The following is a 27,970-nucleotide window of genomic DNA, read 5'->3' on the forward strand; positions in this document are numbered from 1 at the left end:
AAAGCCAGAAGCATCTCCACAGTGACCCCAGGGACACAAAAAGTGACGAAAGCATCCATGAGTAACCTTCCCCGTCCACCCCAGGCATCTCTGCCCATCCGCCTTGGGGCACCTGTTCAGCTGCCCTCCGACCCAGTGCTCAAGATCTGCTTCCTCAAACCCACCCACCAATACAAAATCACCCACCCCAAAGAACCTGAAGTCGAATGTCACACATTAGGCCCTAAACAGGGAGCTAGAACTCAATGCTCTGTTTTGTTTTTATGAGGAAATTTCCACAAGAACATTTCATTTATTAAAATAATTCCTGTAAACTCTTTCGGAATAATAAAATTCATTTTCCTTGCTTGAGTAGCATGGTAAGTGGAAGTACTTTTATTTCAAGGCACCATAAAATGAGTCTCTCTAAGAACACCTCTGCCTCCACATGTGAAAATCCTAAAAGAAGGAAAAAGAAAGAAAGAAAAAAAAACCAACTCCTCATGGCGATCATGACCATCCACAAACTTTTGTTAATTTTGACTGTTCAACAGGATGTGGGTTACGGGGGGTGGGGGGGGCCAGACACCACTATTATCATCAACAACCCTTAGAACAGATCCCCCTGCTCAGGCCCCAGAAGGGCAGAGGGATGAACTGAACCCAAGTGGGGCAGGGGACCTTCAAAACCCCAAATCCCCGTAAACGCGGTGGCTCTGGCTACCTCCGCCCCCCTCACTTCTCCTCCTCCTCACTCAGGTTGGCATTCCCCTGGCGCGTGGACATCAGCTTGGTTTGCAAAAGAGCCGCTAGTTTTTTGGATGTCTTTTTGAGAAAGGCGCTGCCCGGGTGGGCACTGTTCACATGCAGGTACAGGTCCTCCTGGGTGGGACCCGTGTAGCCACAATCCTCGCAGACGTAGAGCTTGTCCCGGCGTTGCTTGTAGGCATACTGCTGCTGCACCCCGTGGATCTTCTTCAGGTGGGACTCCAAGGAGCAGCGCTGGGTGAAGGCTTTGTTGCAGATGTCACATTTATAGGGGCGAATGCCTGTAAGGTCGATGGGCAGACACATCACCAGTGGGTCACAGCCAAGCCAGAGCCTCCGAACCACGAAGCCATTTAAAAACATGATGCACAAAAACGAAAACAAAAACCATGATGCACAACCCAATAGCAAAAAACCAAACCGCCTGGTTCAAAACTGGGCAGAGGAACTGAATAGACCTTTTTCCAAAGGAGGCATGCAAAGAGCCAACAGGTACATGACAGGGTGCTCCACACCGTTGATCGTCAGGAGAATATGAATCACCTCCCACCTGTTAGAATGATTACCATCAAAGACAAGAGATAGCAAGGGTCCTTGAGGATGTGGAGAAAAGGGAACCCTCGTGCACTGTTGGTGGAAATGTAAACTGACACAGCCATATGGAAACCAGTATGGAGGCTTCCCAAAAATCAAAAATAGCACTATCACGTGATCCAGAAATCCCACATCTAGGATATATACTCAAAGGAAATGAAAAGAGGATCTGAAAGGCACATCGGCACACCCGTGTTCACTGCAGCATTATTCACAACAGCCAAGAACATGCAAATAACCTCAGTGTCCACCAACGAATGAATGGATAAAAAAGATGTGGTATATTTATACAATGGAATATTATTCAGCCATGAGAAAGAAGGAAACCCTGCTATTTGCAACATCATGGATGAACGGTGAGGGCATTTTGTGAAATAAACCAGACGGAGAAAGACAAATGCTGCGTGGTACCACTTATGTGTGGAAAAGTCAAACCCATAGGAACAGAGTGGATAAACAGTTGCCAGGAGCTGAGGGGTAGAAAAAATAGGGAGAGAAAAAAAATCAGCCTGACCAGGGATTCAACATGAGAAAAATGATTAAGGCAGGAGACAAAGTATGTCTACAAGGGTTCGATGCAAACTTAGCAAAGAAACACCACCTGGCTTTGGGAGGAAGGATTTTGGCTTTCCCACTTGTATGCCTTACTGTTTTGATTTTATAGTGGGCAGAGTAAACCTTGTTTTTATTTTAGTTGCGGTTTTCCTGGGAACAGACCCCGTGACAAAGATCCCAGCAGCGCCTGTCGGTGAGTGAAGAGGTGGGGCAGCGAGAGGAAGGAGCCCTACAAGGTGGGGACAGCAAGGCGGTCACTGCTGTGGGCGACCAGAGTCCACTTCCACCGGACAAGGTAGAACACTTACCTCTGAGTCATCCTGCCCCTCACGGCTAGGGTCTTCCCCCACCCCCGCCCCACTCCAGCAGCCTGTCAGGGGCCGACCCTGGGGGGTGCCGATTCTCCTTCCCTGTCTTGTGCCAGCAAGAACACTCTCAGGCAGAGTTGCAGGTGTGGGCAGCTGCAACGTGGATGGGTGTGCCCAGAAATGGCAGGAGCCAGGGGTGTGGGCGGGACATGGGTGGCATCTGCTACGGTTATGAAAGCGTTTCCAAACTAGATCTCATGCTGGCCTTAGCAATAGGCTAATACCAGTGGGGCTTGTCTTCTAGATGGAGAGTTCCCATGTGCCATCTCCACCAGGGAGCTCAGCCTCATGAAAGCACAGACCTCCCTATTTCCACTAAGAGCACTCATCCTGACTGTGAGGGCAGAAAGTCACATGAACTGATGTAAGTCAGACCTAACGTAGGCTCTAAAGGGCGAGTATTGCTGGGGTACGGGGAACAGATGGGGGGCGGCCCCCACAGTCAGACCATCTTAGAGCCCAGAGGCCAGCTGAGCCATCCCCTACGGGAATCCCCAAAGCCTGAGATGCAAAATTTAAGGGCATGCCAAAAATTCATCAGTCAAGTGAGATAATATTTCAAAAATCGAAGCACATTTAAAAAAATCCACAGGACCCAGTTATCAAAATCTTAAACAAGGACAAGACCCAACAGTGCCATCCTGGAGCTTGAGGCAAAAGGAAAGACGAGCACTCTATGTAGATGTTTTCATGTATTTTTTAAACGGTTATTCTTTTCCCCATAATGTGCTAGCTGTTGAAAAAAATATACTGAACAACTGAAAAGTAGCTGAATTAAAACTCACATTTTAAAATGTTTAAATATTTTTTTTTACACAAAAATGGAATTTATGATGATTTTACTATCCTGGCTTTAATGGAAGCAAACTTATCCAAAGATATTTTCAAAATCTACTTTTTTAGCTTCAAAATAATCTGGAGGATTCCTCTATGTTGGTGCCTATAGCTCGGTTTCATTCCTTTTCACAGCACCATGGTGTTTTGTTGGACGGCTATAACCAAATGCCATCTTTCACAAGCCAGAGACAGACTGACTGCCTTGTACAACCGGGTCCTCACGCGTGCTCCTCGGGCCAACAGTCAAATTGCGTCCCCTGGGAGCTTCTAGGAAATGCAGAGTCCTAGCCCCTCCCACCCCACACCCGCCCCGACTGAATAAAATGTGGAGTTGTGGTCCTCAAACCCAGGGGGCTCATCAAAACACAGATTCCACGCCCCAGCCCTGGTGTTTCCCTTTCTGGGACAGGGCTGAGACTCCTGCGTTTCTAGCGTGTTCCCAGGTGATACGGAGGCTGCTTGTCCCAGGACCTCTTTGGGAGTCACCGGTCTAAGGCCTCGCCAAATGAGGTGTGACCAAAATGAACATTTGAATAGACCCATTACCAGCAAGGAGATTGAATCAGTAATCAAAAAACTCCCAACAAACAAAAGTCCAGGACCAGACGGCTTCACAGACAAATTCTACCAAATGAGGCATGAGGACGGCACTTTGGGGGTCTGAAAGCAGCTCTGGCCCCAGTATTTTCTCTTCCAGGTTAAATGTCCCCACTTCCTTAATGGTGGCTCATGGAGGGGGGCCGAGAGAGCCCCTCCTGTTCACGAAGTGCACAGATGATATGGGAACTTGAAATGGAAAAAAATATTCCCCCCACCCCCATCCAACCACCTGAACAAACCAAATCGCTTCCATTTCTCATGCAGTCCACGTCCAGAAGCACGCACATGAAGCGTATCCTGTAACACTCAAGCAGAATGCAAGTCGATCTTATATTCCACACATTCTAGAAAACTGCCAGAAGTTAAGAAACTCCTTTACAATTCTCGGCATTGAGCACATACTAGGTGCTCAGTAAATAATTTTTAAACGAAGGGATGAATGAATGAACCCCTACTGGCCCGGAGAAAGAGATTTAAGAAACAAATTTAAGGAACAGGGCTGCTTTGGGTTTCATGCTCGAGCCCTAGAGCGCTCTGTATCTCTTCAGGCTTTCTGGGCCGCAACAGCAGCTGGCTCCCCCACCCTCTGGCAGAGCAAGGAACAAACCTGATTTCAAACCCACAGCTCATCACAATAGAAATTCTCTCAGAGGGGCGCGTGGGTGGCTCACTTGTTGAATGTCTGCCTTCGGCTCGGGTCATGATCCCAGGGTGGTGGGATCGAGCCCCGCATTGGGCTCCCTTCTCAGCGGGGAGTCTGTTTCTCCCTCTCCCTCTGCCTCTGCCTCTCCCCACCCTGCTTGTGGCACTCTCTCTCTCTCTCTCAAATAAATAAGTAAAATCTTTTTTTTTAAAAAGAGAAATTCACCCAGAGACCCGTTACTCCTTTCAATAGTTATTGGAAGTAACCCGCTGCTGTTTTACATCCAAATTGAACATGTGGGGAGAAGAGTGCACTTACCCCCGGCGAGCTCCTAGGCCCCCCAGGAAAGGAAGCTTCCAGTCCTGCTCTAGGAAGCCCCGCCCATCAGTGACCCAAAAAGGTGATCTGAAGTGGCTGCTGACCAGGGCTTTGCCAGAACCCTGGCCCCCCAGCAGAGGTGAGCGTGCCAGGAGCGCATTTCCTTCTGCATCCAACAGGTCAGCTGAGCACCTTCCATGGACAGAGCACCCAACAAGGCCCGGACAAGCAAAGACTAGAGATTCCAGAGCCCTCCATCATCCAGACTATATAGAAAGAATGGGAATGACCACGGCGGGTGGGCTTTGCCCCGGGAGGGTGGGATGTGAGCCTGGCTTGGAGGACAGGAGACTCGCAGACACCAAGATGGATGGAAGACAGCAGACACCGAAAACTCCAGTTCGGGCAATTCTGACTTCTGCACACGCGCTTCACGTCCCTTCTCTGGAAATAGGACATTCATCCATCACTCACTGGTGCAAGCAGACACTGTCATGCAGCAGCTCCCCGGGTGACCCTTTCTGGGCTTGGGAACAAACCCCTGCCTCCTGGAATCCCCATCCCGCCATGAACTCAGGGGTGGGTGGGAGATGAAGGTGGCCAGAGAGGACCCCTGGGCAAAAGAGACTGATGCCAGGGCCTCCCCAACTTTGGGGACTCACCCACCTTAGCGCTCTGGAGCCAAGGCCAACCTTGTCCATGTCCGGAGTGGGATACCGGAACTGGAAAACACTACACCCTACCAGACATCATTAACCTACTGACACCACACAGCCAAGAATCCGAGGCCTCTGAAAACCCACACATCACACACCTGCTTCTCATCACATGAGCCCATGATAGACAGCTGAACCCCTCCAAACCTCAGTTTCCTCACCCGTAAAATGGGGATAACACTCATACCCCCTTGTTAGGTTGCTCTGGGGATTAATGGAGACACCACCTGCAAAGGGCCTAGCACGTATTCCGTACTCAGTGGATACAGCTCCGAAGAGTTTACAATCCAGCTTAACAGAACACGGATATGCTCTATTCCTCAACTGGCTGGTGGGCACATATGGAGTATTTGTCTTTCCATTGGCTCTAGATATGCACTTTTTGTATTTGCATGCACTTTGGGATGTATTGTTTATTTCACAGTGGGAAAAAAAAAGGGGATAATTGTTTTCAATGTGGTCATTAGGTGCCTGGTGGAGAGACCTCCTTCGCCGGCAACCCTTTCGAATGTTGTGCTTTATGGCCTCTGTGACCTCATCCAAAAAATACCGCATTGGGTTATGCAAAAGGATTTCTTCTCTTCAAATTTTCTATTCCTATTACCAAAATCAAGCTTCATATCACACATCTCCAAAGAAAATTCTTCGCTACTGGTGCTTTCTGCTTGCTCTCCTTGCCGTAGCCACGAGCTGCACTACTGAACTTGATACAAACATGAACTTCAGCAAGAAGCTTTTTACAGGCCTCCTTGTGGGAGTGGGTATTTAGGGCAGCCTCCCTGGGAGGCAATGTGGCCATGCCCACCAAAGATCACCATGTGTCTACCCTTTGGCCCCCTTCAGGGAAATTATCTACTGAAAGATTCACACAGGTAGACAAAGGATGTGTAAGAATATTCGTGGTAGTCTGACATTTAAAAAAGGAAGGAAAGAAGGAAGGAAGGAAGAAAGGAAAGAAGGAAGGAAGAAAGGAAGGGAGGGAGGGGGAGGGAAGGAGGGAGGAAGGGGAAGGGAGGGAAAGAAAACTCTGAGAATGGAAACAAGTTCATCAGTTGGAACAAGGGGAAATCATGGTGCCACCAAATTTGAAATTGTCATAATCTCATATTAAAAAATGCTCTGACAACTATTAAAAAGAGGTATGTCTGCCCATGCAGATATGAAATGATGTCCGAGATATATATGACATGAGAAAAGCAATGTGTATTAACAACTTAGGGGGGGCGGAAATATTAAATGTTTGCTTTCAGGCGTGGAACTTTTAGGGCTTGGCAGGGGGAGGAAGGCTTACTTTTTTTTTTCTTTCACTTTTTCCCCTTTTCATATTATTTCTTTAGCTAAAAAGTAAGTCAAAATGAAATAGAGCAGTGACAGCCTGATGAGCAAAGGAGGTGATCCCACCAGACAGCCTTGAACTCCCTAGGGGTGGAGTTTACTTTCTTCTTTTTCTGCCATCTGCCCCAATCCAAACTTCTCCCAATCTGCATCCCCCCCCCAGTCAATCCTTCCCTGTAGGCTCCACACAAAGACTCCATTGTTTCCTCTTCTTCAATCAAGATGGGATTTGTTTGCCTTCCAGTCCCTCTCAATGGGCCCGATGGAAGATAAGGCCAGAGGGCGTCCCAAAGGGTGGGGCAGATACCGAAGCTTGGGCCTGTGCCCCCTCCCCACTTCCCGGCGCTCAAAATCTGCTTTCCTCAGCTTCTTTCTCTGGAACTCAAGAAGCTTCCACAGGAATGCCAGGCGCCTTGACCAGACTCCTTTATGCCAGTGTCATAAAGTTATAACCAACATGGGTTACACCTCATTGGCACAACCCCCTAAAGGCTGCACTGGGGACCCCACAGATGTGTGTGCCCTTTTCGGCTGTTGACAGTGGCTTACACTTTCTTGTCTGCATTGGCTGGAGTCTCTGACTGAATAAGTAGCCATTTTCCAAACAAGAAAAGTAAGACTTTCAATAAATGCCGTACTTGTCTGAAGGGCCTGGCACATCTGGCCATACCAGTCAACAATGCCCAGGCCACACCTCACGCGCCGTGGCCTCGATGAATGTGGTTCTGCCCCTCCAACACGTGCCCAGGGCCCACTGGTGGTGCCGGCTCCTGAGCAGTGAGGTGGGGCACTTGGTGCTCAGTCCGGCACATGCAAATGCCGGGTATTACGTTTTATTCTGGAATATGGATCCCATCCTACCCCCCCACCCTGAAAAGCGAATCATTTCCTTCCATGGATGCATCCCAGCTAGTTCAACCTAAACATTTAAACAAATCCAAAAGAATCTTCTCTAAAAACAGGCCCGTGATGTCTTCCACAGGCAGTGAACTGAATATACATTCATTTCTTTTTTTTTAGGATTTTATTTATTTATCTGAGAGAGAGAGAGAGAGAGTTCGGGCAGAGGGGGAGGGGCAGAGGTAGAAGCAGACTCCCTGCTGAGCAGGGAGCCCGATGTGGGGCTCGATCCCAGGACCCCGAGATCATGACCTGAGCTGAAGGCAGACGCTTAACCAACTGAGCCACCCAGGCGTCCCACGTTCGTTTCTTTAAAGCTCATGGCCCCCTCTCTCTATTTTGACAAGAATCTCCCACACTGGCCTCAGTGGTCCTGTCAACTCCACTTAAATAGAGCAGTTTCCTCTACTATGTGTGTAGTGGATGCTGCTGGTCCCTTTGCAGACCTCCTTTCTGAGCTAGTGCTTCATTCTGCATCTATCATGTGTGTGGGCTGCTAACAGCTCCCGGCTGTCCCCTTCTCCAAGGAATGGGCACTGGGCAATGAGTTTCCAGCCCAGGGAAGACGCAGCCCTCGGCTAATGTCTCACTGACACTGAAGTGTCCCCCACTTGCCTATAGTGCTGTTCACACCCAGAACCCCTGGGGGACCAGGCTGAGGCCACATCTCTGCTCACCCCCTGCCCTGCCCTGTCCTGCTCCCCACCCCCCTCCCTCCAGGTTTCCTCTGACCCCTCCCTTAAGAAATCTTTTTTTTTAAGATTTTTTTTTAAATTAATTTATTTGACAGAGAGAGAGCACAGATAGGCAGAGCAGCAGGCAGAGGGAGAGGGAGAGGCAGGCTTCCCGCTGAGCAGGGAGCTCGATGAGGGGCTCGATCCCAGGACCCCGGGATCATGACCCGAGCCGAAGGCAGACGCTTAACCAACTGAGCCACCCAGGCGCCCCAAGAAATCATATTATAAGAATCACCATCTCAGAATCTGCTTCTAGGGAATCTGACCCAAGACAATCTGGATTGAAAATAGCCTCTTACTTGCTAATCTATTTTCACAAAATGTTACTTTTTGTGCATCAGTTTCTGTCTTCCAACCTTGAATCAGATGTCATTTGACTAACATCCCCCCTCCCCATCACACACACACACACACACACACACTCTGAGTTACTTTTTTCTTGGTGAAGTCATCCAAAAAAAAAAAAATCTTAATCTTTTCTTTCATCCACTTGGATATTAAGGTAAGACATTTACAGACTCTGGTTTCCCTGGGCCTCTTTCAAGATGTCTCCTTGTGTTCTGAGTCTTTCCTTAGCTGCCCTGTCCCTCCTAGCACAGGACAGGAGGAGATGCGAGGGAAGGAGATTGGTCCTGGCTCTCTACGCCACTCTCTCTGCCCACCTCATCGATACGGTAGCTATAATTCTCAAAAGAAGGGTCCTGCGATCCCAGGAAGTCTTTAAATTAGTCAAGACCGGTCCAATCAGACTCTAAGCAAACACAGCCTTCACTCAACTGCTGTCTACCGTATCTGTGTTCACATATGTCTGCTTCTGGTCTAAATACGTCTACTTGCAATCGTTAATAACATAAATCCAAACTTCATGTCTTAATCAAGACCCAAACTCGCAGAATTCTGGTAAGATCTTTTGGAATCAGGGAGGTTGTTTACAAGAACTTTGAAAATGTTTGAGAACCCCAAAGTTTTGCTCTTTTTACTGACTAACCGTTTTGTGCAGAGCAGGAGAGATGGCAGCGCAGGCCCCTCCCACCAGGACGCCATGGCAGCCCCTCCTGCCGCGGGCGTGGCCGCATCCCCAGAGCCAGGAATCCTTTTTCCGTTCGCTACCGCCTAATTTGCCAGTAAGCCCTTTGCTCCTCGTTCTGGTCCCTTACTACCTGGAGGCACATCTCCAGCAGCAAATAAACCAGGACAGGAAAAACAGGTTCAAGACATTTCCATAATTCTATTTGTTGATCACTTTAAGAGTCAAATTATGTTTGAAAATTTTTTAAATCATTACCTGTAGATTCGATTCGATCTTAGTCAATGCTGTCCAACAAACATTAAAATGCAAGCCACTTGTAATCTTAAAATGTCCAGTTGCCTCATTAAAATAAGTAAAGAGGGGCACCTGGGTGGCTCAGACGGTTAAGCGTCCGACTCTTGATTTCGGTTCAGGTCATGATCTCAGGGTCGTGAGATCCAGCAGACTCCGTGCTGGGTGTGGAACTTTTAAGATTCTCTCTCTCCTTCTCCCTCCGCCCCTCCCTCCCTACCCCACCCCAACCCCGCCCCTGCACATGCGCACTTTCTCTCGCTAAAAACAAAAACAGGTGAAATTAATTTCAGTGATATATTTTGTTTAACCCAGTGTATTCAAAATATTACCATTCCAATGTGGAATCATTAAAAACCGAGATGTTTTACATTCTTATTTTGCATTAAATCAAAATCTGGTGTCGGTTTTACACTGAACACCACATCTCAATGGGACCAGCCACATGCTGGGGCGCTCTGCGGCTACCCATGGCCAGGGGCTGCTGTACCGGCCAGGATGGCTGCAGCTTTCCCCCTCCTAGATGCCTCCCCTTCATGGGGTAAACCGTGAGGGTCTTTAGGAAAGCACTAGGTGGAAGGCATTATGATTCACCAACTTCAGTAATTTCCAGCCCCTCTATGAGTCACTAGAAATGTCACCTTTGAGGAGCCAGAGATGGAGGAGCTCAGGAGTCTGAGATGCCGGCCATCTCCTTCCTTGCCCACTCTTGTGGGTATCTTGGCACCACTGAACACACACACTCAAGACTCCCATGCAACCTGCCCACCCCCAGGCTGCAGTGTGCAGTCTGTGCCAGGCCTGAGTGCCCCCTCACCTCACCTTCTTGCAGAGCAAGCAGGCTTCCAGAAACTGGAATGGGGCAGGCTGGTGAGGCCCCAGCCTCGGGGAGAAACCTGAGTGAGGAAGGCACTGGGAGGCAAAGGGGACGAGAAGGGGACTGACAAAATGGAAGACCATGAACTCTAGCACCAGCCGGTCCGGTTCCCAGCTCCACCACCTATGGTTATCTGACCTCCCTGAGCCTCCTCTCCTCATCCGTTACATGGGGCTCGCTGACTCCTTCGGGTTGAGATAGCAGCCAAAGTGCTGAGGGCCTGGCATGGAGGAAAGTGACCACTCATGGCTTGCTGCCATCTGAAGAAGCTGTGTCACCCTCTGCAGGGACTCCCAGCCTCTGCCAAGCCACCCCCCTCACTTGCTAACTCTTCTTGTCCCTAAGAGGACACTGCCAACACCCTGCCCCCACCCCTGAGCCTTTCACTGGGTCACCTCAGTTCCAGCAAAGTCAGTGGCTTCCTGCATCTCTCTGCTTGAGGAGATTCCCCAGGAAACACCAGAGATCTGCAAGGAGCTGGGGGGAGGAGCTGCCTAGGAAATGAGGGTCCCAGGATGGACCCCTATCAATGAGGGACAGGAATTACTGGATAAATACCCCAGCTTCCTCACCCCGGAGCAATTCTGCAGTGCATTCTACATGGTTCTTCAGAGGGTCCCCAGTGGGGTTGAGCCCCTGTTGCCCACAGTGATAACCTGCTCATTAGCTTGCTCTTATTGGCTGTCTTCCCCTCCCCATCTCCCTTCTGTAGCCCCTCACTGTGCTTCCTGAGATCATCTCTTCAAAAAACAGCTTACACCCAAATCCTTGGGTCAGGGTCTGCAACCTAAACCCACAGGAGCCCCACCAGCCCACCACTCCCACAGCATTCTCCTTGCCCCAACCTAGGGTGCCAGCCTAACCACACAGAGATCAAACTTTTACTGATTCACTGGTGCTAGGGACTAAAAAAGAAGCCTTACAGCCAGACCCGGGAGAGTTCACACTACATGATTCCATTTCTATTATGCTCAAAACCAGGCACAGTAATTAATGCTGTTCCAAGTCACACAAGTGGTGCCTCTTGGAGGGAAGAGGATAGTGACACAGGGAGGAGCAGTGACTTCGGGGGGCTAGACGTACAGTAGCCCCCCTTATCTGTGGGTTTGCTTTCAGTGATTTCAGTTACCCATGGTCAACCACAGTCCAGAAGCAGATGATCCTCCTGCTGACCTAGCTTCGGAAGGTCAGTAGTAGCCTAATGCTACGTCATTCAGCTCGCTTCATCTCATCACGTAGGCATTTTATCATCTCCCATCATCGCAAGAAGGGTGAGTATAGTATGATAAGGTATTTTGAGAGAGAGAGAGACAACGTTCACTTAACTTTTAATACAGTATATCTCTGTAAGTGTTCTATTTTATTATCAGTTCTTGTTGTTAATCTCTTACTGTTCCTACTATATAAATTAAACTTTATCAGGTATATATATATATGATATATAGGGTTTGGTACTACCTGTGGTTTCAGACATCCACTGAGGTCTTGGAATGTATCCCCATGAATAAGGGGGACTGCTGTATTCTGTTTTTTTATCTCGGTGCTAGTTACATGGGTGTGTTCACTTTGTAAAAATTCCTTAAACGCGTCAAACTCTACACTTATGATTTGTGTGCCCTTCTGGATGCATGCTACATTTAAATGAAAAATCCACTTGAGAAAAGGTATTTTAGAAGGGAAAAAGGAACTTCTAAGTATGCCAGTCCACTCTCTCTGGTGGAGGACACTCTTCCCAGGCCAGGCAAACAGCTCCTGGCCAGCACTCTCAGAACACAACGGTGGGATAAGGGCTATACAAGAAATCTGAATACACAGGATCGGAGAAGGGCCCTGTGTGAGGACTGAAGAGCTGGGATCTCCATCCGGAGGGAAGAGTGGACACTGTCCTATTCCACCAAGATGCCAGAGGGAACCCCAAACTCTGAAAGGACTTGAGGATCAGGAGACAATCTATCGTAAATTCTATGAGGCTGTAGAGAGAATGGGTCATGAGTAGGATGGGGCTGAATGGTTAGGACGGGATGGGTTTACCTGAAATGAAATGGGATACGACAGGACAGGATGGGGATTTGAAGATGGGACCCAGATTGTAAGAAGCTTACATGAAGTCCATCAAGATGAGGAGTTTGGATTTCATCTCACCCAGGGTTGGAGAATTTTCAGAAGGGAAATGGCATCCTTAGAATTATCTTCAAAAGATCCCTCTTTTGAGGTATAGAACTGTGGGCCTCAAGGGGAAGCCTAGAGGCCAGATGTGTCTAAATTAAAACAAATGATGCCTTAACCAGTCAGAAGGGCTGGAAGAGAGGCCAGTGGGCACCCCTAGGATCCTCTGTGAATTGAGCTGGTAAGGACCCAGATCCATGCTTCATAGGTCTGGAAACTGAGGAAGGACCAAGGGGAGGAAGACACTTGCCAGCCTCACATAGGAGCCGAGCATTTCCTTCTCTTCGAGCTCTCAGGAGCTCATTCTGAGACTGGCTTACATCCCAACAAAGGAGCAAAAGACACCACCAGTGAGACCACAAGAATCCATTCCAGCAGTCAGCCAGATGATGGCTGAACTATGCCCCGGGGAGCCTTGTGTCAGACTTCACAACTCTGAGGACACTTCCAGCCAGTGATGTGTCTTGAGGGGCCCTAGAACTTGGGCCATTACCACATCATACAGAGGCGAAAACAGCGTCAGCAAAGGGCCTTGCCTGGCCCAAGGTGACTCAGGGGGCTGGTGGCACACCCAGGAGGTGAGCCCAGATGCACTGGCCTCAGACGTCCCAACCTGCCGTCTTTCCAGAAATACCACACTGCTCCATGCTCCCGATGTGGTTCTCTGGTGGCCAAGGGGCAGGAGCTCCGTGGGCCAGAACCGCAAAAGCAAGCGCGAGGCCCTCGCCCCCTCCCCTTCCTCACCTGTATGCGTGCGGACGTGCCTCTTCAGGTCGAAGGTGTCATTGAAGCCCTTGCCACAGAAGGTGCACAGGTGCCTCTTCACCTGGTTGTGGCACTTGAGGTGGCGGTTGAGCATGCGCTGCAGGCGGAAGGCCTTGCCGCACAGCTCACAGCTGTGGGCCGCGGGGTCGCTGCACGTGCCTGTGGTGAACTGGGACAGAGGGGGGTGTGTGTGAGGGCCCTGGGGCAGGCGGGCGCAGCTGGTGGGCTCAGCCCGGGGGGCACACCTCCCTGTGTGTCTCCAGGCTTGGCCAGGCTGGGGCTCCTGACCCCTACAACTTCCAAGCGGGTTTGGGAAGGAAATGGCTGGAAGCTCCTTCCCACGTTCATTCCCCCCCTCCTTCCTCAGAACAGCCTTCTGATTTCTGGGCACAATGGCCCCCAGTTGAACATCTACAGCAAGTCACGGTGGCGGGACTAGTGGGCCAACGGCATATACCCCTTCTGTGGGGGAAGGGGGAGCCCTCTTCCTCCTCTGCTCCTTCGTGCTGGCCAGAACTCCAACAGCCACCCTGGACCATCGAGGGGAAGCCAGTGCTGAGGATGGGAGAGCAGAAAGAAAGGAGTCCAGGTCCCAATGAGGTACAGAGTCCCCGAAGACAGACACAGCCGATTCCTTCCTCCCTGTGCCTGCACGCTGCTCCATCCATCAGGAGATTGGAAACCCTTTCCTCTCCCCTGGGATCTGGGCAGGGCCTGTGTAAGTTCTAGGTCTTAAGACACTTTGCAGCTGGGGCGCCTGGGTGGCTCAGTCAGTTGAGCGTCCGACTCTTGATTTTGGCTCAGGGTCGTGAGATCGAGACCCACTCGTTGGGGCTCCGTGCTGAGCAAGCATGGAGCCTCCTTGGGATTCTCTCCCTCCCTCTCTCTCTACCCCCCCACCAACGTGTGCGCTCTCTAAAAAAACAAACAAACAAACAAACAAACAAAAACAAGAGGGAGAGAGACTATGCAGCTTCTACATGTTCCCTTTTGGAAGCCAGCTGCCATGTAAAACATCCAAGACCACCATGCCGCGAGGAAGCCCAAGCAGCCATGTGGAGGGCAAGGCCACTGGGAGAGGCACTGAGGTGCCAGATAAAGCCTCACTGGGCCTCCCAGCCCAGCCCACGGCTGCCATCACTTAAGTGACTCTGGCCAGTGCCACCCAGGGTACAGCTACCTTGCTGGGCCATGCCCTAGCTCCTGACCCACCAAAGTATGAACTCCTAAAATGATCATTTTGGGAAGTGACTTGGTCAGAATCCCACAGCTTCATTCTCAGCAAAATAACCCCAGGCCCTGGGCTTCCAGTCCCATGGGCCCTCAACCATGTTTGCCGCCTCTAAGGCAGAAACTTGAATCTATAATTAAATGGTGAAAAACACCAGAGCTGATATATTCATCAAAGTTTTCCTAGCTACCAAACCAAATCGAAGCTTGAGCCAATTGCTCTGCCATTTGTAAAAGGGCCTAATAACCTGATTTTCATACGAACATCATTAACAGGAAGAGTTGATCCTTGCCTGGCTAACACCTCCATAGCCTCCAACACCCTTCCGCCTCCCCCCGCCCTCGGTATTGCCCTCCACTAAGTCCCAGCTCAAGTGCTCCCTCCCTGATGCAGCTTCTCCAATTACTGCAGCTTCTGCCCAAACTGTTTTCTGTAGCCCTAAGACCAGGGCCCTCAAGCCCCAGTGTACACACAAGTCCCCCGGGGGTCTGATTCAGCAGGTGTGGTGGAGTCTAGATGCTGCATTTCTAGTCAGCTCCCAGGAGATGCCACTGTGCCATGGACTGTACTGGACACATGAGGCTAGGGTATGGCCCTCACACAGTTCAGTACGCTATTCCACTCGTTCCAGAGGGTTCCATCATGCACAGATGTTTCCTCAGTGTTCACCTTGTTTCCTCAAGTAAACGCCTTTGCAGAAGTCAGCAAGTGTTTGTGCACATTCCTGCCCCCCACCCCCCAAGCTCAGACTCAGGCCAGGGCACCAAGAGTGTTGATGGGCAGTGGCTCACAGTGGCAAAATACAAAGAGACTTGGGGGAGGCACAAGACCCCAGAGCACAGTTTTTCGGTCGGCCTCCTCGTCTGTTTGGAGCTTAATTTGTCTCAGCCGACATACGGAGTGCCCGGTCTGCAACAGGCCCTGTACTCAGAGCTGGAGGCAGCACAGTCACCAGGATGGCTTGTCCCCAAGAAGCTGCCAGTCTAGTGGGGAAGCAGACCCATCAAAAGGCCACTGGTATCTGGGAAGCTCCGGGAGCAATGGACACCTTGGAGAGGCACCTACCCCAGACGTAGAGTATGAGGGAAGGTGCTTCCGAGGAAGTGAGCTCACTCCTCAGCCAGGCAAAGATGAGGAGGAAGAGAAGGGCAACCGCAATGAATATTTCAGAAGTGGGCAATGGGCAACAGGGAGACTGCGTGTGGTTCCACATGGCTAGCCTGAACCCAAGAGAGCAGTTAATGAAAAGAGCTGGGGTAGCAGGGCAGGGCAGCGTCCTCCTTGGGGCTCTACCTTGGGGCCCTAAAGAAACTCAGTTCTATTCAAAAGGCAGAGGGGCCACTGGAAGGCACACAGGAGGATGGCCTCAGGGGTTGGGTTGTTGACCCAGTGGGTTGCCACCTGGGCCTCCAACTGCTCAAAGCCCACCACTGTGTCCTCCAAAGGGGTAGGGCTTGGTCCTCGTCCTGAGGGAGACCCAGCTGAGCCCAAGACTTTCTTATTTCTGTCACCAGGATGGGGCAGGTCTTTTCTCCTTGCCTAGAAGTCCCCATTCTGGGCATCGCAGCCCTTGAAGGGATGTAAAAAGACTAAATATGACCTGGGGTGCCTGGGTGGCTCAGGTCATATTCCAGGGTCCTGGGATCAAGTCCCGAGTCGGGCTCCATACTCAGCGGGGAACCTGCTTCTCCCTCTCCCTCTGCTCCTCGCCACTGCTGGTGCTCTCTCTCTCTCTCGTGCTGTCTCAAATAGGTAAATAAAATCTTAAAGAAAAAAAAAAAGACAAATATGACCCAAGTCTTGGCAAACCGAATACCTGGAGTTTCTCAAGGCCAAGTCTACACAGGAGAAAGGTCACTGAGAGCTGGTGAATGCCTAATAAAACAGAACACAGACAACTGACCCATGTAGTTTGATTAAGAACATGCAAAAAGCTAGAACTCTTCCTGCAGAATGTTCTTAAGGACTTGCCAACTTAGAGTCCAAACCTGAACTCCTGTTTACTTTAAGCCTTTTGGTAAATTCCTATTTTTAAAATGCTCTGCATGTAATATGGATACCTTCTATTACAGTCCAGGATGAAAACCTCAAATCACTGGCATTATTTTGTTTGAAAAGAATAAAATCTTGAAGGGTAGAGAGAAAGGAGGTTAGTGACAACTTAAGGGAGTGCAGGGCCAATGGATCATCTGACCAAGATACAGAAAGCCTTTTAACACAGGGGAGAACATGAGGATGGGGGAGGAGACTGGGGACTAAGCAGTTTTCCTCTGGTTTTCTTGTAACAAAAATAGAAATTCTCCAAGTGTACGTCAACATAGGCAAATTTCCCATTTCTCCATCTTCATATACATCCCCATTCCACAGGATGGCAAACTGAGCCAGCACCAAGGGGCTCATTTAGGGAATCCATGAAGCACTGTTTGCCACCTCTCTCTATCTATGACCAACCCAGCACCCGGATATTAAGGAATTATATTTGAAGGCTTAAAAGGGCCTTGTTGAAAGATGTAAAGTTAATTAAATGGCAAAAGACCATGGCTGATGTAGCCAGCTTCTGCCAGACTATTTCAATCCTCAGAAAGGAAGGACTATTTGTAGGATAAATTCCTAAATGTGAAATTTATCCCAGAGTATACTTCACATGGCAGGTGCCCTGAAATTCTGTCTGTAATGGCAAAAGACCAGGAACTACCTATAAGTCCATCAATAGGGGCTTTAAAAAGATGGTAGAACCATATAATTAAAGCATCTAGGAAAAGGAAACAGTGTCAGCTGTCAGACACGTGATCCAGCCCAGTTAAGCCCCCAGAAGATTCAAGTCGGCTGCCATTTGACTGCGACCACGAGAGAAACCTCAGGCAAGAATGGCCCAGCTAAGCCCAGTCATTCCACAGAACTAGAATATAGAATAATAAATTAGGCTGCTAGGGGTGCCTGGGTGGCTCAGTCGGTTGGGTGTATGCCTTCGGCTCAGGTCATGATCCCAGGACATCCTGGAATCGAGCCCCTTGTTGGGCTCCCTGCTCAGCAGGGAGTCTGCTTCTCCCTCTCCCTCTTCCTCTGTCCCTCCTCCCCAACTCCGTGCTCGCGTTGTGTGCTCTCTCTCTCGCTCAAGTAAATAAAGAAAGTCTTGGGAAAAAAAAAATTAATAAATTAGGCTGCTAAATGTGGGGTTATCTGTGAAAGTGCAATAGGGAACTGGAACAGTAAGAGATGTATCACAATCTCTCCAAAGCACGAGACCTGCCACATTTCCTAATGTTCTCTTCCAGGATGGGCTGCAGGATACAGACAACACATCTGATTCCTGGAATGACATCCCATGGGCCAGAGCACCAGCAATCCCTCCCCAGGTCACTGGGCCATCTTTACAATGTTTACAGAGGTTTATACCTAACACCTGACCTCCTAAAAGTTCAAAATAAGGTTAACCAATCATACCTTGTTACTCCACTTTGCAAGTAGTAGACCCAAACTAGTTACATCTTGGCCTTCTTGGTTACAAAATGAACAGACAAGGAATGCTCAGGATCAAATAAAAACCTATACCTTCCATCACCCACTTGTGGGATGTCATTTAATATCCCTGCACCACCATTTCCCACATGTTAAGTATGATAAAATGGCGGGGCACCTGGCTGGCTCAGTCCGTACAGCATGTGACTCTTGATCTCAGGGTCGTGAGTTTGAGCCCCACATTGGGTGTAGAGATTACTTAAAAAAAAAAAAAATGAGGGGCACCTGGGTGGCTCAGCCAGTTAAGCGTCTGCCTTCAGCTCAGGTCATGATCCCGGGGTCCTAGGATTGAGTCCCGTATTGGGCTCCCTGCTCAGTGAGGAGCCTGCTTCTCTCTCTCCCTCTGCCTCTTTCTCGATCTTTCTATCTCAAATAAATAATACAATCTTTTAAAAAAATGATAAAATGGTATTAGATGAGCCATCTTCAGCAGTATGAAGATCTAAGGGCAGAGTCTTTTTTCCTTTTTCTTAAGTTCAAGCCCTGCTCCGCCACTTACAGTCTGTGGGGAGTAGGCAGGTTACTCCCCCTCTCTAAGCCTTAATTTCATCACCTATAAAATGTGGATAGTATCTATATTTGCCTCTCAGGATTGTTAAGGAATTAAATAAGAAAAGCTAGTAAAAAAGACCTGGAGGGGGCGCCTGGGTGGCACAGTGAATCAAGCCATGAACTCGGTTTTGGCTTTCAGCTCCAGTCACGATCTCAGGGTCCTGAGGTCGCCCCGAGTCCGGCTCCATGCTCAGCGTGGAGTTTGCTTAAGACTCTCTCTGCCCCTCCTGATTGTGCTCTCTCTCTCTCTCTCAAATAAAATAAATAAATCTAAACAAACAAACAAACAAACAAAGGACCTGGAGGTCAGTAACTCGTAACTCATAGACCAGATCCAAAGTTCTGTGATCCTGAATAAAAGGTAATTGGTCAAAATCTCTTGTTTCTCTGTTGCCCTTTTGAATTTCTCTCTCTCTGATGGAAAAAAAAAGGGAACTAACCTTCAGTATGAGCTGCCAACCCTCAGTCCTTCATCCACGACTCTGAAATCCAAACAGCTCTGAAAACCAACATTCTCACATATCTTCCTTTGGCAATACAAGTGGGCCCGAGCAGACACAGAGCTAGGCAGACTTCATCCCATTTGGTGTCAATATTCATGTATTTTGATACAAAAATTACTAATGTGTTTACTTATAGGGTACTGCTCCAGCCCTGCTGGGGGTGGTATATACACCATGCTACCTTCTGGAAAAGCTTAACAGTTTCACCCCGAATCCAAAATTAACACGTCGCAAAAGGCTTATTAATGAAATGGGGAAGCTACCATGGATGGTGGGAGGTGACATCAGTCTGGGGATTCATTCAGGGCAAGAAAGATGAAGAGAGACTGAGTGATTCTCCAACCCCATGGCTGGGGGGCGCTTTCTTGCTTGCTGTCCTGTTTTCTGCAGGATCTCGACTTTCATTTTAAAAAACACACAGGTTTCCCTCTAGTTCTTCTAAAAAACAGGTCTTTGCAGCAAAAACAAACCGATCATTGTAACAGGGCTGTTGAAAACTGCAGGAGTGTCTGGGGAGGTAGGGACTTTGGCTGGCCCTCTGACCAACTTCAAAGCTGGCTAAGGTCACTTACCTGTCAAACTTCCAAAGAAAAAAAAAATCCTTTATTTTCTGTTGATGCTTCCCCCAGACAAGTTTATTAAATTATTAATGGTCCTATTTCCTGTGGCAGAGTATCGTGAAGGTGGTGGCCATTTGGATAAGACTTCCATTGACACATTTGCTATGCTTCAGCATTAAAACATGCTAAGCAAGGGGCACCTGGCTGACTTAGTAGGTAGAGCATGGGACTCTTGATCTTGAGGTCATGAGCTAGAGTCCCATATTGGTCATAGAGATTACTTAAAAAAACAAAAAAACAAACAACAACGACAAACAACCATGCTAAGCATATTGCCCGATTCCCTTGGGATAAAAAATTCCGTCCTGGTCCCTGTACCACCCACTTCTTTAGGGTTCACAACTCCACTATATGGTAGAATGGAGAACCTTTTCAAATGCAGAGATAATGAAGAGAATACAACCTTATAATCCAGAAAAAAACTGAGGCTCCAAGAGAGCTAAACTGCCCTTGGTCACATGACTTGTAGGTGCCCACACTGAGATTTTGGATGTGGCCTGTTATCTGTGCCTACACTTCCCCTAGACAGGTCCATGGATCTGGGCATGATGTGGGGGAGAGAGAGGGGATGAATCCTATTGTTTGTCTCATATCATGGTGAGCAATAGCTTCATGTCAGACTGTCAACACTAATGGCTGAAGTGTCAAAGACACCTCCCACAATGCAATACAACAAGCCTAAAAGGATCCTTCGGTTGGACTTTGCTACTAAAAACTGTGTCAAATTCAAGGAAACCCCTCTGGGCTTTCCCCTTCTTTCCTTGAAAATGAGGGGATTGGACCACACAAGCTTTAAAGGTCCCTGTAGTGAATCCTATGGATGGACACTCTTCTTAGCATCTCTTCCTACTTTTCTCTGGTGGGCCTTCCTGTGCTGCAGAGGCTAAAAAGCTACAAACTACATTTCCCAGACCCCCTTGCAGCTGCGGGTTTTAGATGTGACTTGGGTTCCACCAATTTACATGCACTATCAGGAGATTTGTATCTGGGCCTGAGTTAAGTGGACAGAGCATCATGATGCGGGAGCAGGCACCCGGAGAGGCAGTCGGCTGTAGCTCCCTTAATGGCCCAGTTTTCTGCAGTGTGGCTCTGGGATTATAGCCTGGTCTTTCTTTAGTCCATTCATTACCCTATCATTAACCATGCTCAGCTGAAGCTAACTACCATGGATTCTGTTGTCTACAACTAAACCCACTTCACCCATGTTCAAAGTAAAAGCCAGTGCAATTAACACTTATATGGTTCTCCTCTTTTTCCCCTCTTAATTAATTTAGCCTTTTTTGAGCATCTATTCCAGGTATTTTCCGAGATCTATGTTTCCTTCTTGCTTCCTGTTTCCTTCCAAATGCTGTCATTTACATCCAGGGACGGCTGACCCCTCCCCCCCACACCTGTATTTCTGTTCTATGTTGACCTATGTCCTCCTATGAGTCAGGCATTACTGTACCAGATGCTGGGGATACAAGCCCAGTAGGAACGTTCCCTGCCGTCGGTGGATCTAGAGTCAAGAAGAGGAGGAGTCTGGTCAGCCAAATGTCAGGCACATGGTCAGTGAGTTACAATGCGGGCGGGGGTGAGGGGCAGCCAATTCTGCCTCAGGAGATAAAAGACAATAGGCAAGGAGTTAGGGACAGAGCTTATGTTCTCTTCCAAATATCAAATGGATGGGTTTTTAAAAACCACTTAAATCATGATTCACAACAATATTTTAAAAATAAACAAGTTGGCCATCGCTGTAGAATTCTGGTGAACCAACAGATTAGCTTGAAAACTGGTAAATAAAGGGAATCTTATTTGGCCTTTCCTAAATGAACTGCCTCACTGGGAACCAAACAGCAGGTGAGGGGAAATATATCTCTATACAAGAGTATCGGCTAAGAAATGAAGGACAGAATATCACAACCCCTAATAACCTAAAATATTTAGACCCTGAGTATCAACAGCGGCTCATATCACAAATATTGTGCGCTTCCTGATGTTAATAGATGACCCTCCCCCAACATATTTTTTAGCCAAAATAAATACACCTGAGCAAGCATCTAAAGCAGTGTTGTCCAATAGAACTTTCTGCAATGACAGAAATGTTCTAATCTGCACTGTCCAATACAGTAACCACGGGTCTCATGTGGTTACTGAGCACCCGAAATGTGGCTCGTGCAACCGAGGAACTTAATTTTTAATTTTACTTAGTTTAAATTTAAATAGTCACATGTGACTTTGGCTACCAGAGTGGGCAGTGCAGCTACAGACCCAACTACCCGTTTAGAGAAAACACAGAAGACCAAGGAGCGTTAGACTCCATGCTGATGCATTCCTCAAAATCCAGATTGTTAGCAACTCTCCAAGCAAATTACTGATCTCTTCAATAATTAACTTGTAAGGACATGGAAAAGAGATGGAGGGAACATGGACAAATTATGAAAGAACTGAAAGATATGTCAATCAATTACAATGTGTAGACATTGTGTGGACCTGATTCAGCAAACTGAAAAAAATATGTATTTATGAGACAATTAGCAATGCGAACACCGCTCTTAATGTAGGTGTGATCATGTATTTTGGCCTTTACTACAGGCACATTCTGAGGTATTTATGGTTGAAGTAATATGATAAATGAGATTTGCTTCAAAATCATGTGTTGGGGATGGGTAGGGGTTGGATGGGCAGGAATAACCATGGATTACTGGTTGTTGGGGTGGGTGACAAATGATGGGAAGAAAGGAAAAAGACTACCACATGTTCCTACGTCTGGCAGGACTCGAAGACTTGGACTACAGAGCCAGGTAAAAGACCAAAAATACTTCAGAAGGAATCCTACACTCAATTCCTTTTGAAGTATCCTTGGGAGAGGCCAAAGGACGAGAACAGAAGGAAAAAGGGGGAGAAGACAGATTCACCTGCTACTCTACACTTGCACCTGGGTCCCACCAGCCACTGAGCCAGGAAGGAAAAATGTCCGCCAAGTAACTGATTTAACTTCAGAGTTACTTAGTTTCCGATAAGCCTTCAAAGGAAGGGCAATGGTGATCAGGGTTTCTGGGGGTCTCTGCCCCGCAGCTGGAGTCCTGTGAATGGGACCAGCACAAAAGAGACTTAAAGCCACCTGAATCTGTCACTACCGCCTTCTTAGATACACATGATCTCTCCACCTCAATCTGTTTGGAAAATTACTGAATCCTCAGTAGTAAAGAGACAATTTTGCAAACTGCCCTGAGGCACACAGTCATAGGCAGATAGGCTGGAAAAGGCCAGTTTCCTAACCAGCACCTACAACTCCTTTCTAGAGCCACTCACCAGCACAGCCGGATTGGCAAATCCCTTGTCCCCACTGTAGGCAACAGAGTACTGGACCTTAAGGAAACCTGCCATACATAACTTTTAGCTAACTCCCTACTGGCAGTTTACACATGCACAAAAGTGCTAGACACTCTGCACCCCTCATTGCATCGAACCAACCCTTCTGAGAGGCCGATTCTATTGCTTTTCCATCTTACAGGTCAGGGAAACGAAGACTCAGGACAGATAATGTATCCCTAATACAGCTGGTAAGATGGACCCAACTGAGGTCTTCCTTCTCAAAACCCTTCCAGAACCCCTGCTGTGCCTGTGCAGGAGAATCCACACCTCTTGGCGCGGCCCCTTCATCATCTCGCCCTGGCCCAGCTCCTCAACTCCCACTCTTCTCTCTGACCCTACCAGGTCCATTTTCCATTTTCAGGCACTAGGACTTTGAGTCCTTTACCTACTCAAGCTTCGGGCTCAACCCATGCCACTGCCCTAAAGCCCACCTCTCCCTCTTCTCCACTGCCCTCAAATCCACACCAAGAAACCTTCCCCGGCTCAGAATGTATTACATCTTTGCTTGTGCTTTAGCATTCCCTTTGCTGTAACAGAGTTAATAATATTTGTGTCTCTCCACCAACCCATATAATTCTAGCTAGAGCTAATGGGCACCTACCACGTTCCTCTCTTCACTCATTTATTATGTTTACCACTCTATAAGGGAGGTATCATTATTATTCCCATTTCACAGACAAGGAAACTGAGGCCCAGAGGGATTAGCAACCTGCCCAAGATCAGGCAGCTAAAAAGTGAGCCTAGAGGCTTAACTGTTACTGTCAGATGATTCTAGAACACCAGGCAGGGAACATCTTTATCTCCTGGCTGCCTGGCACACAGCAGGCACTCCATAATGTTAGATGGGACGTTGCCTCTCTGCGGGGCACTGGCTCAAACCTGCCCCTCCCCTAGTCCTCTGAGCCAACTGCTCAGGGGGTGTCTTGAAATCATTCAAACTCAGTCATTATGCATCATATATGGGCCTCATACTGGATTGGCATTCCTTTTCTTCTGGTTAAGAATTAAGAGAGCAGCAGGTTTTGCATAGAACTCTAGAATTAGGAAATATGCTAAGTCACAGGCGATTTGGACAATCATTTGAAAACGGCCAATACCACAGAAGATAATTCTGGAGGCTTGGAGTATCTTAATACCAAAATGTCTCCTATTTTCAGATGGAGGCTGAGAGGGAAAAGGAATCTAAACATCCTCAGTAAATAAATGGAACTTCTCTGGAAGCTGTGCTAAGGTTGAGGAGCTAACACTATACCCCATTCCCCAGCCCAGGGGCAGCACGTAGGCAAGATCATAGAAATAAGATTGTGGTTTATTTATTCTTTAATCCAGAGATCCATGGGGCTGTTTGCCTGGGACAAGAGACAGCTCCTCAAATGTTGGTTAAGGAACTGGATCTTTCTTCCCTGCCACTTTCTTCCCAGGGTAATCTGGGAAATTGGGGGACAGAGGGGCAAACTGACTACAGTCAATCCCAAAACAACGTTGCAATTGTCCTTCCAGCCTGGTGATAAATATGCAAGTGGGACACTTTGTAGAATTTCCTGGAGGGCAGAGCTACCAGCCTCAGGCAAACTGTCCCCTCCCACTTAACCCCATCTGGCCCAGAAAAGCCTCAGGCCAGCTGACTTTGAACCTCAGCAGTCAACTTTAACACCAAACAGCTTGCGCCGTAGCAACCTTTAAAGATGTCTTTCCAGAGGATTTCGGCTCCAGCCTCTAGCCTCAATTCATAACCAAATGCACCCTAGCCAGCCCCCAAGCCAAACCCCAGGAACCAGTAATATGCATAGGGAGGGATGGCCTCGCCCAGGAAAAGTAACCTAGTCTTACCCAATCCACAGCAAACACTAGAGTTCCTCCTCCCCATCCCCCCATCCCCCGCCTGGGTAGCAGGGCTGCAGGACCGCCCTGGCGCGGGCAAGAATTCTCGCCCACCACCCAGGGCCTGGAGCCCGCAGAGTCCCACCAGACTAGGAAATGGGGTCATGTGATTCCTAAAACACCACTCCCTGGCTCCAGCTGACTCAATCAGTGGAATGAGATTCCTTAATCTTGCGGGTAACGGATACATTTGAGCAGGCGATCATGGAAGTTCTACCCAGAAAAGCCAGATGAATGTCCCGATAAGATGTCGCGTACAATTCTAGAAGACTTGGGGGGGGGGGTTGAAGAATGATAATGCAGGGTAACAAACACTCCAACCCACTGGGGGCGGGGCACTGAGGCAATTTGCAGTTGAACCCCTTTATCCATCAGTTTAATTCAAGATTTGAGAGAGATGACAAATTTAAAGTGCCCAGCACAGACCTGGGGTCTAACGGGCACTCCATAATTGTCAATGGGAAGAGCTGTTATTGTGAGAGGTCCACTGTGTGCCCAACTGTCGCCACTGCCTCCAGAACGCAAGGAAGTGTGAAACTCGGAATTCTCATAGCGCTAGGAATGCGCCGCAGAGAATGGAATTCCTGAGAGCCTGGGTCCCTCCTTTCCGAACCCGGGAACCCCGACGGCCTGGTGATTCTTCAGGCTCTGCGCACAGAATGGGCTGCTGGAGGGAGGAAGCTGGGCCTGGGTCTTTTAGGCAGTTCCAGAGGCCACCCCCGCGGACCGTGCCGGCTCAGGAGCCGGCCTCCAGGGCTCAGCGGCGCTGGCCGCTGGTTACCCAGCAGACAGGAGGACGCGCAGAGCCGCCCTGGCCGAGACCCAGAGGCAGGTGCAGGAGCGGCGCAGAGGGCGCGCGCTCGGTGTCCGGGTGCCTGGGTGCCCGGGTGCGCGGGCGGGCGCGGCAGGGAGGGGCGCGGGCTCCCGGAGCCCGACGCCAGGGCGTGGTGCAGGTGGCGGCGGGGGGCAGAGTCGACACCGTACCTTGATTTTCGACCTGGCGACCGGGCGCTGCATCGCCGCCAGGTGCCCGCCCGGGCCCTCGGCTTCGCCGGGCTCGGGGATTTCGCGCTCGGGGGCGCGCGGGGACGAGCTGCTCTCGGCGCCTCCAGGCTCCCCCGCGCTGCTGCTGCCGCCGCTGCTGCTGCTGCCGCCGTCGCTGCGGCAGTCCTCGGGGGGGTCGTGGAGCAGACGGCCCAGGCCCACTGCGGAGGAAGGGGCGGCGCCCCGACACACAGACACGCGGCGTCAGGCCCGGGCGTCCGCGGCAGTTTGACCTGCGGGCGGTGCCGCCGCCGCCCCGCCCTGGACCTGGGCACCTGGCCAAGTGGGCAACACGCGGGGGTGGGCGAGCGGGTCCCCGGCTGGGCCTCCGGAGCGAGCACGGGGTTCGGGGGGCGGCTCCTCGGTCCCAGTCCCCGCGCCCACAAGGAACCGAGGGCCTTCGGCGGCCGCGGACCCCGCGCGCCAAGTTTCCTCTCTCTGGGATAGGGGGTTAGGAGTCTGACCTCAACCCACCTAGCCCGAGGGGCTGACGGATCCTGGTGCAACCCCATGAGGACATGGGGCTGAGAGTAACCCCTACCGGCCTTCCGTCTCCCCTCCAGGTTCACCCCGGCCCGCGCGGCAGCCAACGGTCCCGCCGCCGGGCAATTACGGGCGCCCACTAGGGGGAAGGGGGCGCAGGGCGTCCCGGGTTCCCCAGCCTCTCACTCTCGGTCTTCCCGCTCCTCAAGGACCCCCCTCCCCGACCGCCCCGAAAGAGGGGGGCGTGGGGTGGGGAGTCCAGCGCCCGCCGAGGAGCCGAGGGGACCCGACCACCCCTGCCCCCACCCCGGGAGTCCCGCGCCCAGGCCCGGCCCCCGCGCGGCGCTCACCTGGGATGTAGGTGTCTGCCCTTTCCTCATCCGGGAGCTCATCCCAGCTGCGGACGGAGACCCCCGGGCTCCTCCTCTTCACCAGGAAGACTTTGGGCATGGTGTGGCGCCCCCTCCCCGGCCGGCGGCCCCCTCCTCCCGGCTGCTCCCCGCTAGAAGCTGCGGCAGGGACTCGGTCCCCGGCTCCCGGCGGCCAGAGCCCACCTTCCCGCCTAGCCTGCCCTCTCCCTCCGCCCCCCGCCGCGGCGCGGCCCAGGCCTCTCCCCCGCACGCCCGGCGACTCCCAGTCTCCAGGCTCGGCGACACCTATGCCTTAAATCGCGGGTGAGACCACGCCGAGGAAAAAGTTTCATAAGGTGGAATAGAAAAGGCACCAGGAAACTTGGGAGTGAGCATGCGCCCTGCAACATAACGGTGTCAACAAGCTCGCTACCTGTCCGACCGGTTCCGGCGGCCGGGGCTGCCTGTTCCAGCCCTTCCTTAGGCATGAATGTTTGCAAAAGAATTTAACGTCTGATTCTCCCCCCCCTCCCCTTTTTAAAAAGGGAAGAATGTTTTTTAATCAACCTCTCGCCCCAGTCCCCATCACGTGCACCTCAGGGCAAACTCTTAGAGGTAAGCCGCCAGGTCCGCTTCCCAGGGCATCCATCCTAAGAGTTGGAGCTTCCTGCGAGTTGCACCCCCCCCCCGCCCCCAGGTGGATTTGTCTCCGACTGGCAAGCAAGAAAATGGCTCAGTTCCTCCGGACTTGGTGGATGGTTTCCGCGGCTGGCTGAAATCTCGGCGGGCGGAAAGTGGAGGCGGCGGGGAGACTCTCCAGGACTCTGATCTCGTAAAGGGGGGAACTTGGGGACTTAGGCTCCCCATCATTTACAACAGTCCCCCAAATAAACACAGTAATAATAAAATTTAGAACACGTCGTTATTGATTTGTGCCATACAATCTAGGAA

The 27,970-nt window shown here is 50.0% G+C and overlaps 1 protein-coding gene across 1 annotated transcript; it reads right to left on the reverse strand.

Annotated features, from left to right (window-relative positions):
* Positions 1-272: 272 nt before the first annotated feature.
* Positions 273-27,598, reverse strand: OVOL2 (ovo like zinc finger 2). The gene is made up of 4 exons (XM_081833256.1): positions 27,020-27,598; positions 26,127-26,347; positions 13,459-13,648; positions 273-1,028 (listed from the first exon to the last, which is right to left on the reverse strand). Exons 1-4 carry the CDS (start codon positions 27,117-27,119, stop codon positions 715-717), a joined length of 825 nt encoding a protein of 274 aa, XP_081689382.1. The 5' UTR covers positions 27,120-27,598; the 3' UTR covers positions 273-714.
* Between the last annotated feature and the right edge of the window lie 372 nt (positions 27,599-27,970).

The sequence above is a fragment of the Leptonychotes weddellii genome, chromosome 10 (assembly GCF_054177405.1).
Source record: "Leptonychotes weddellii isolate Sample4059 chromosome 10, ASM5417740v2, whole genome shotgun sequence".
Lineage (NCBI taxonomy): Eukaryota > Metazoa > Chordata > Mammalia > Carnivora > Phocidae > Leptonychotes > Leptonychotes weddellii.

Excerpts from the sequence above, each read along its gene's own strand:
- OVOL2 (XM_081833256.1), bottom strand. The coding sequence starts at position 27,119 with ATGCCCAAAGTCTTCCTGGTGAAGAGGAGGAGCCCGGGGGTCTCCGTC. Across the intron at positions 26,348-27,019 it reads GGCAGACACCTACATCCCAG|TGGGCCTGGGCCGTCTGCTC; the intron begins GTGAGCGCCGCG and ends CTTCCTCCGCAG. Across the intron at positions 1,029-13,458 it reads GCACGTCCGCACGCATACAG|GCATTCGCCCCTATAAATGT; the intron begins GTGAGGAAGGGG and ends TCGACCTTACAG.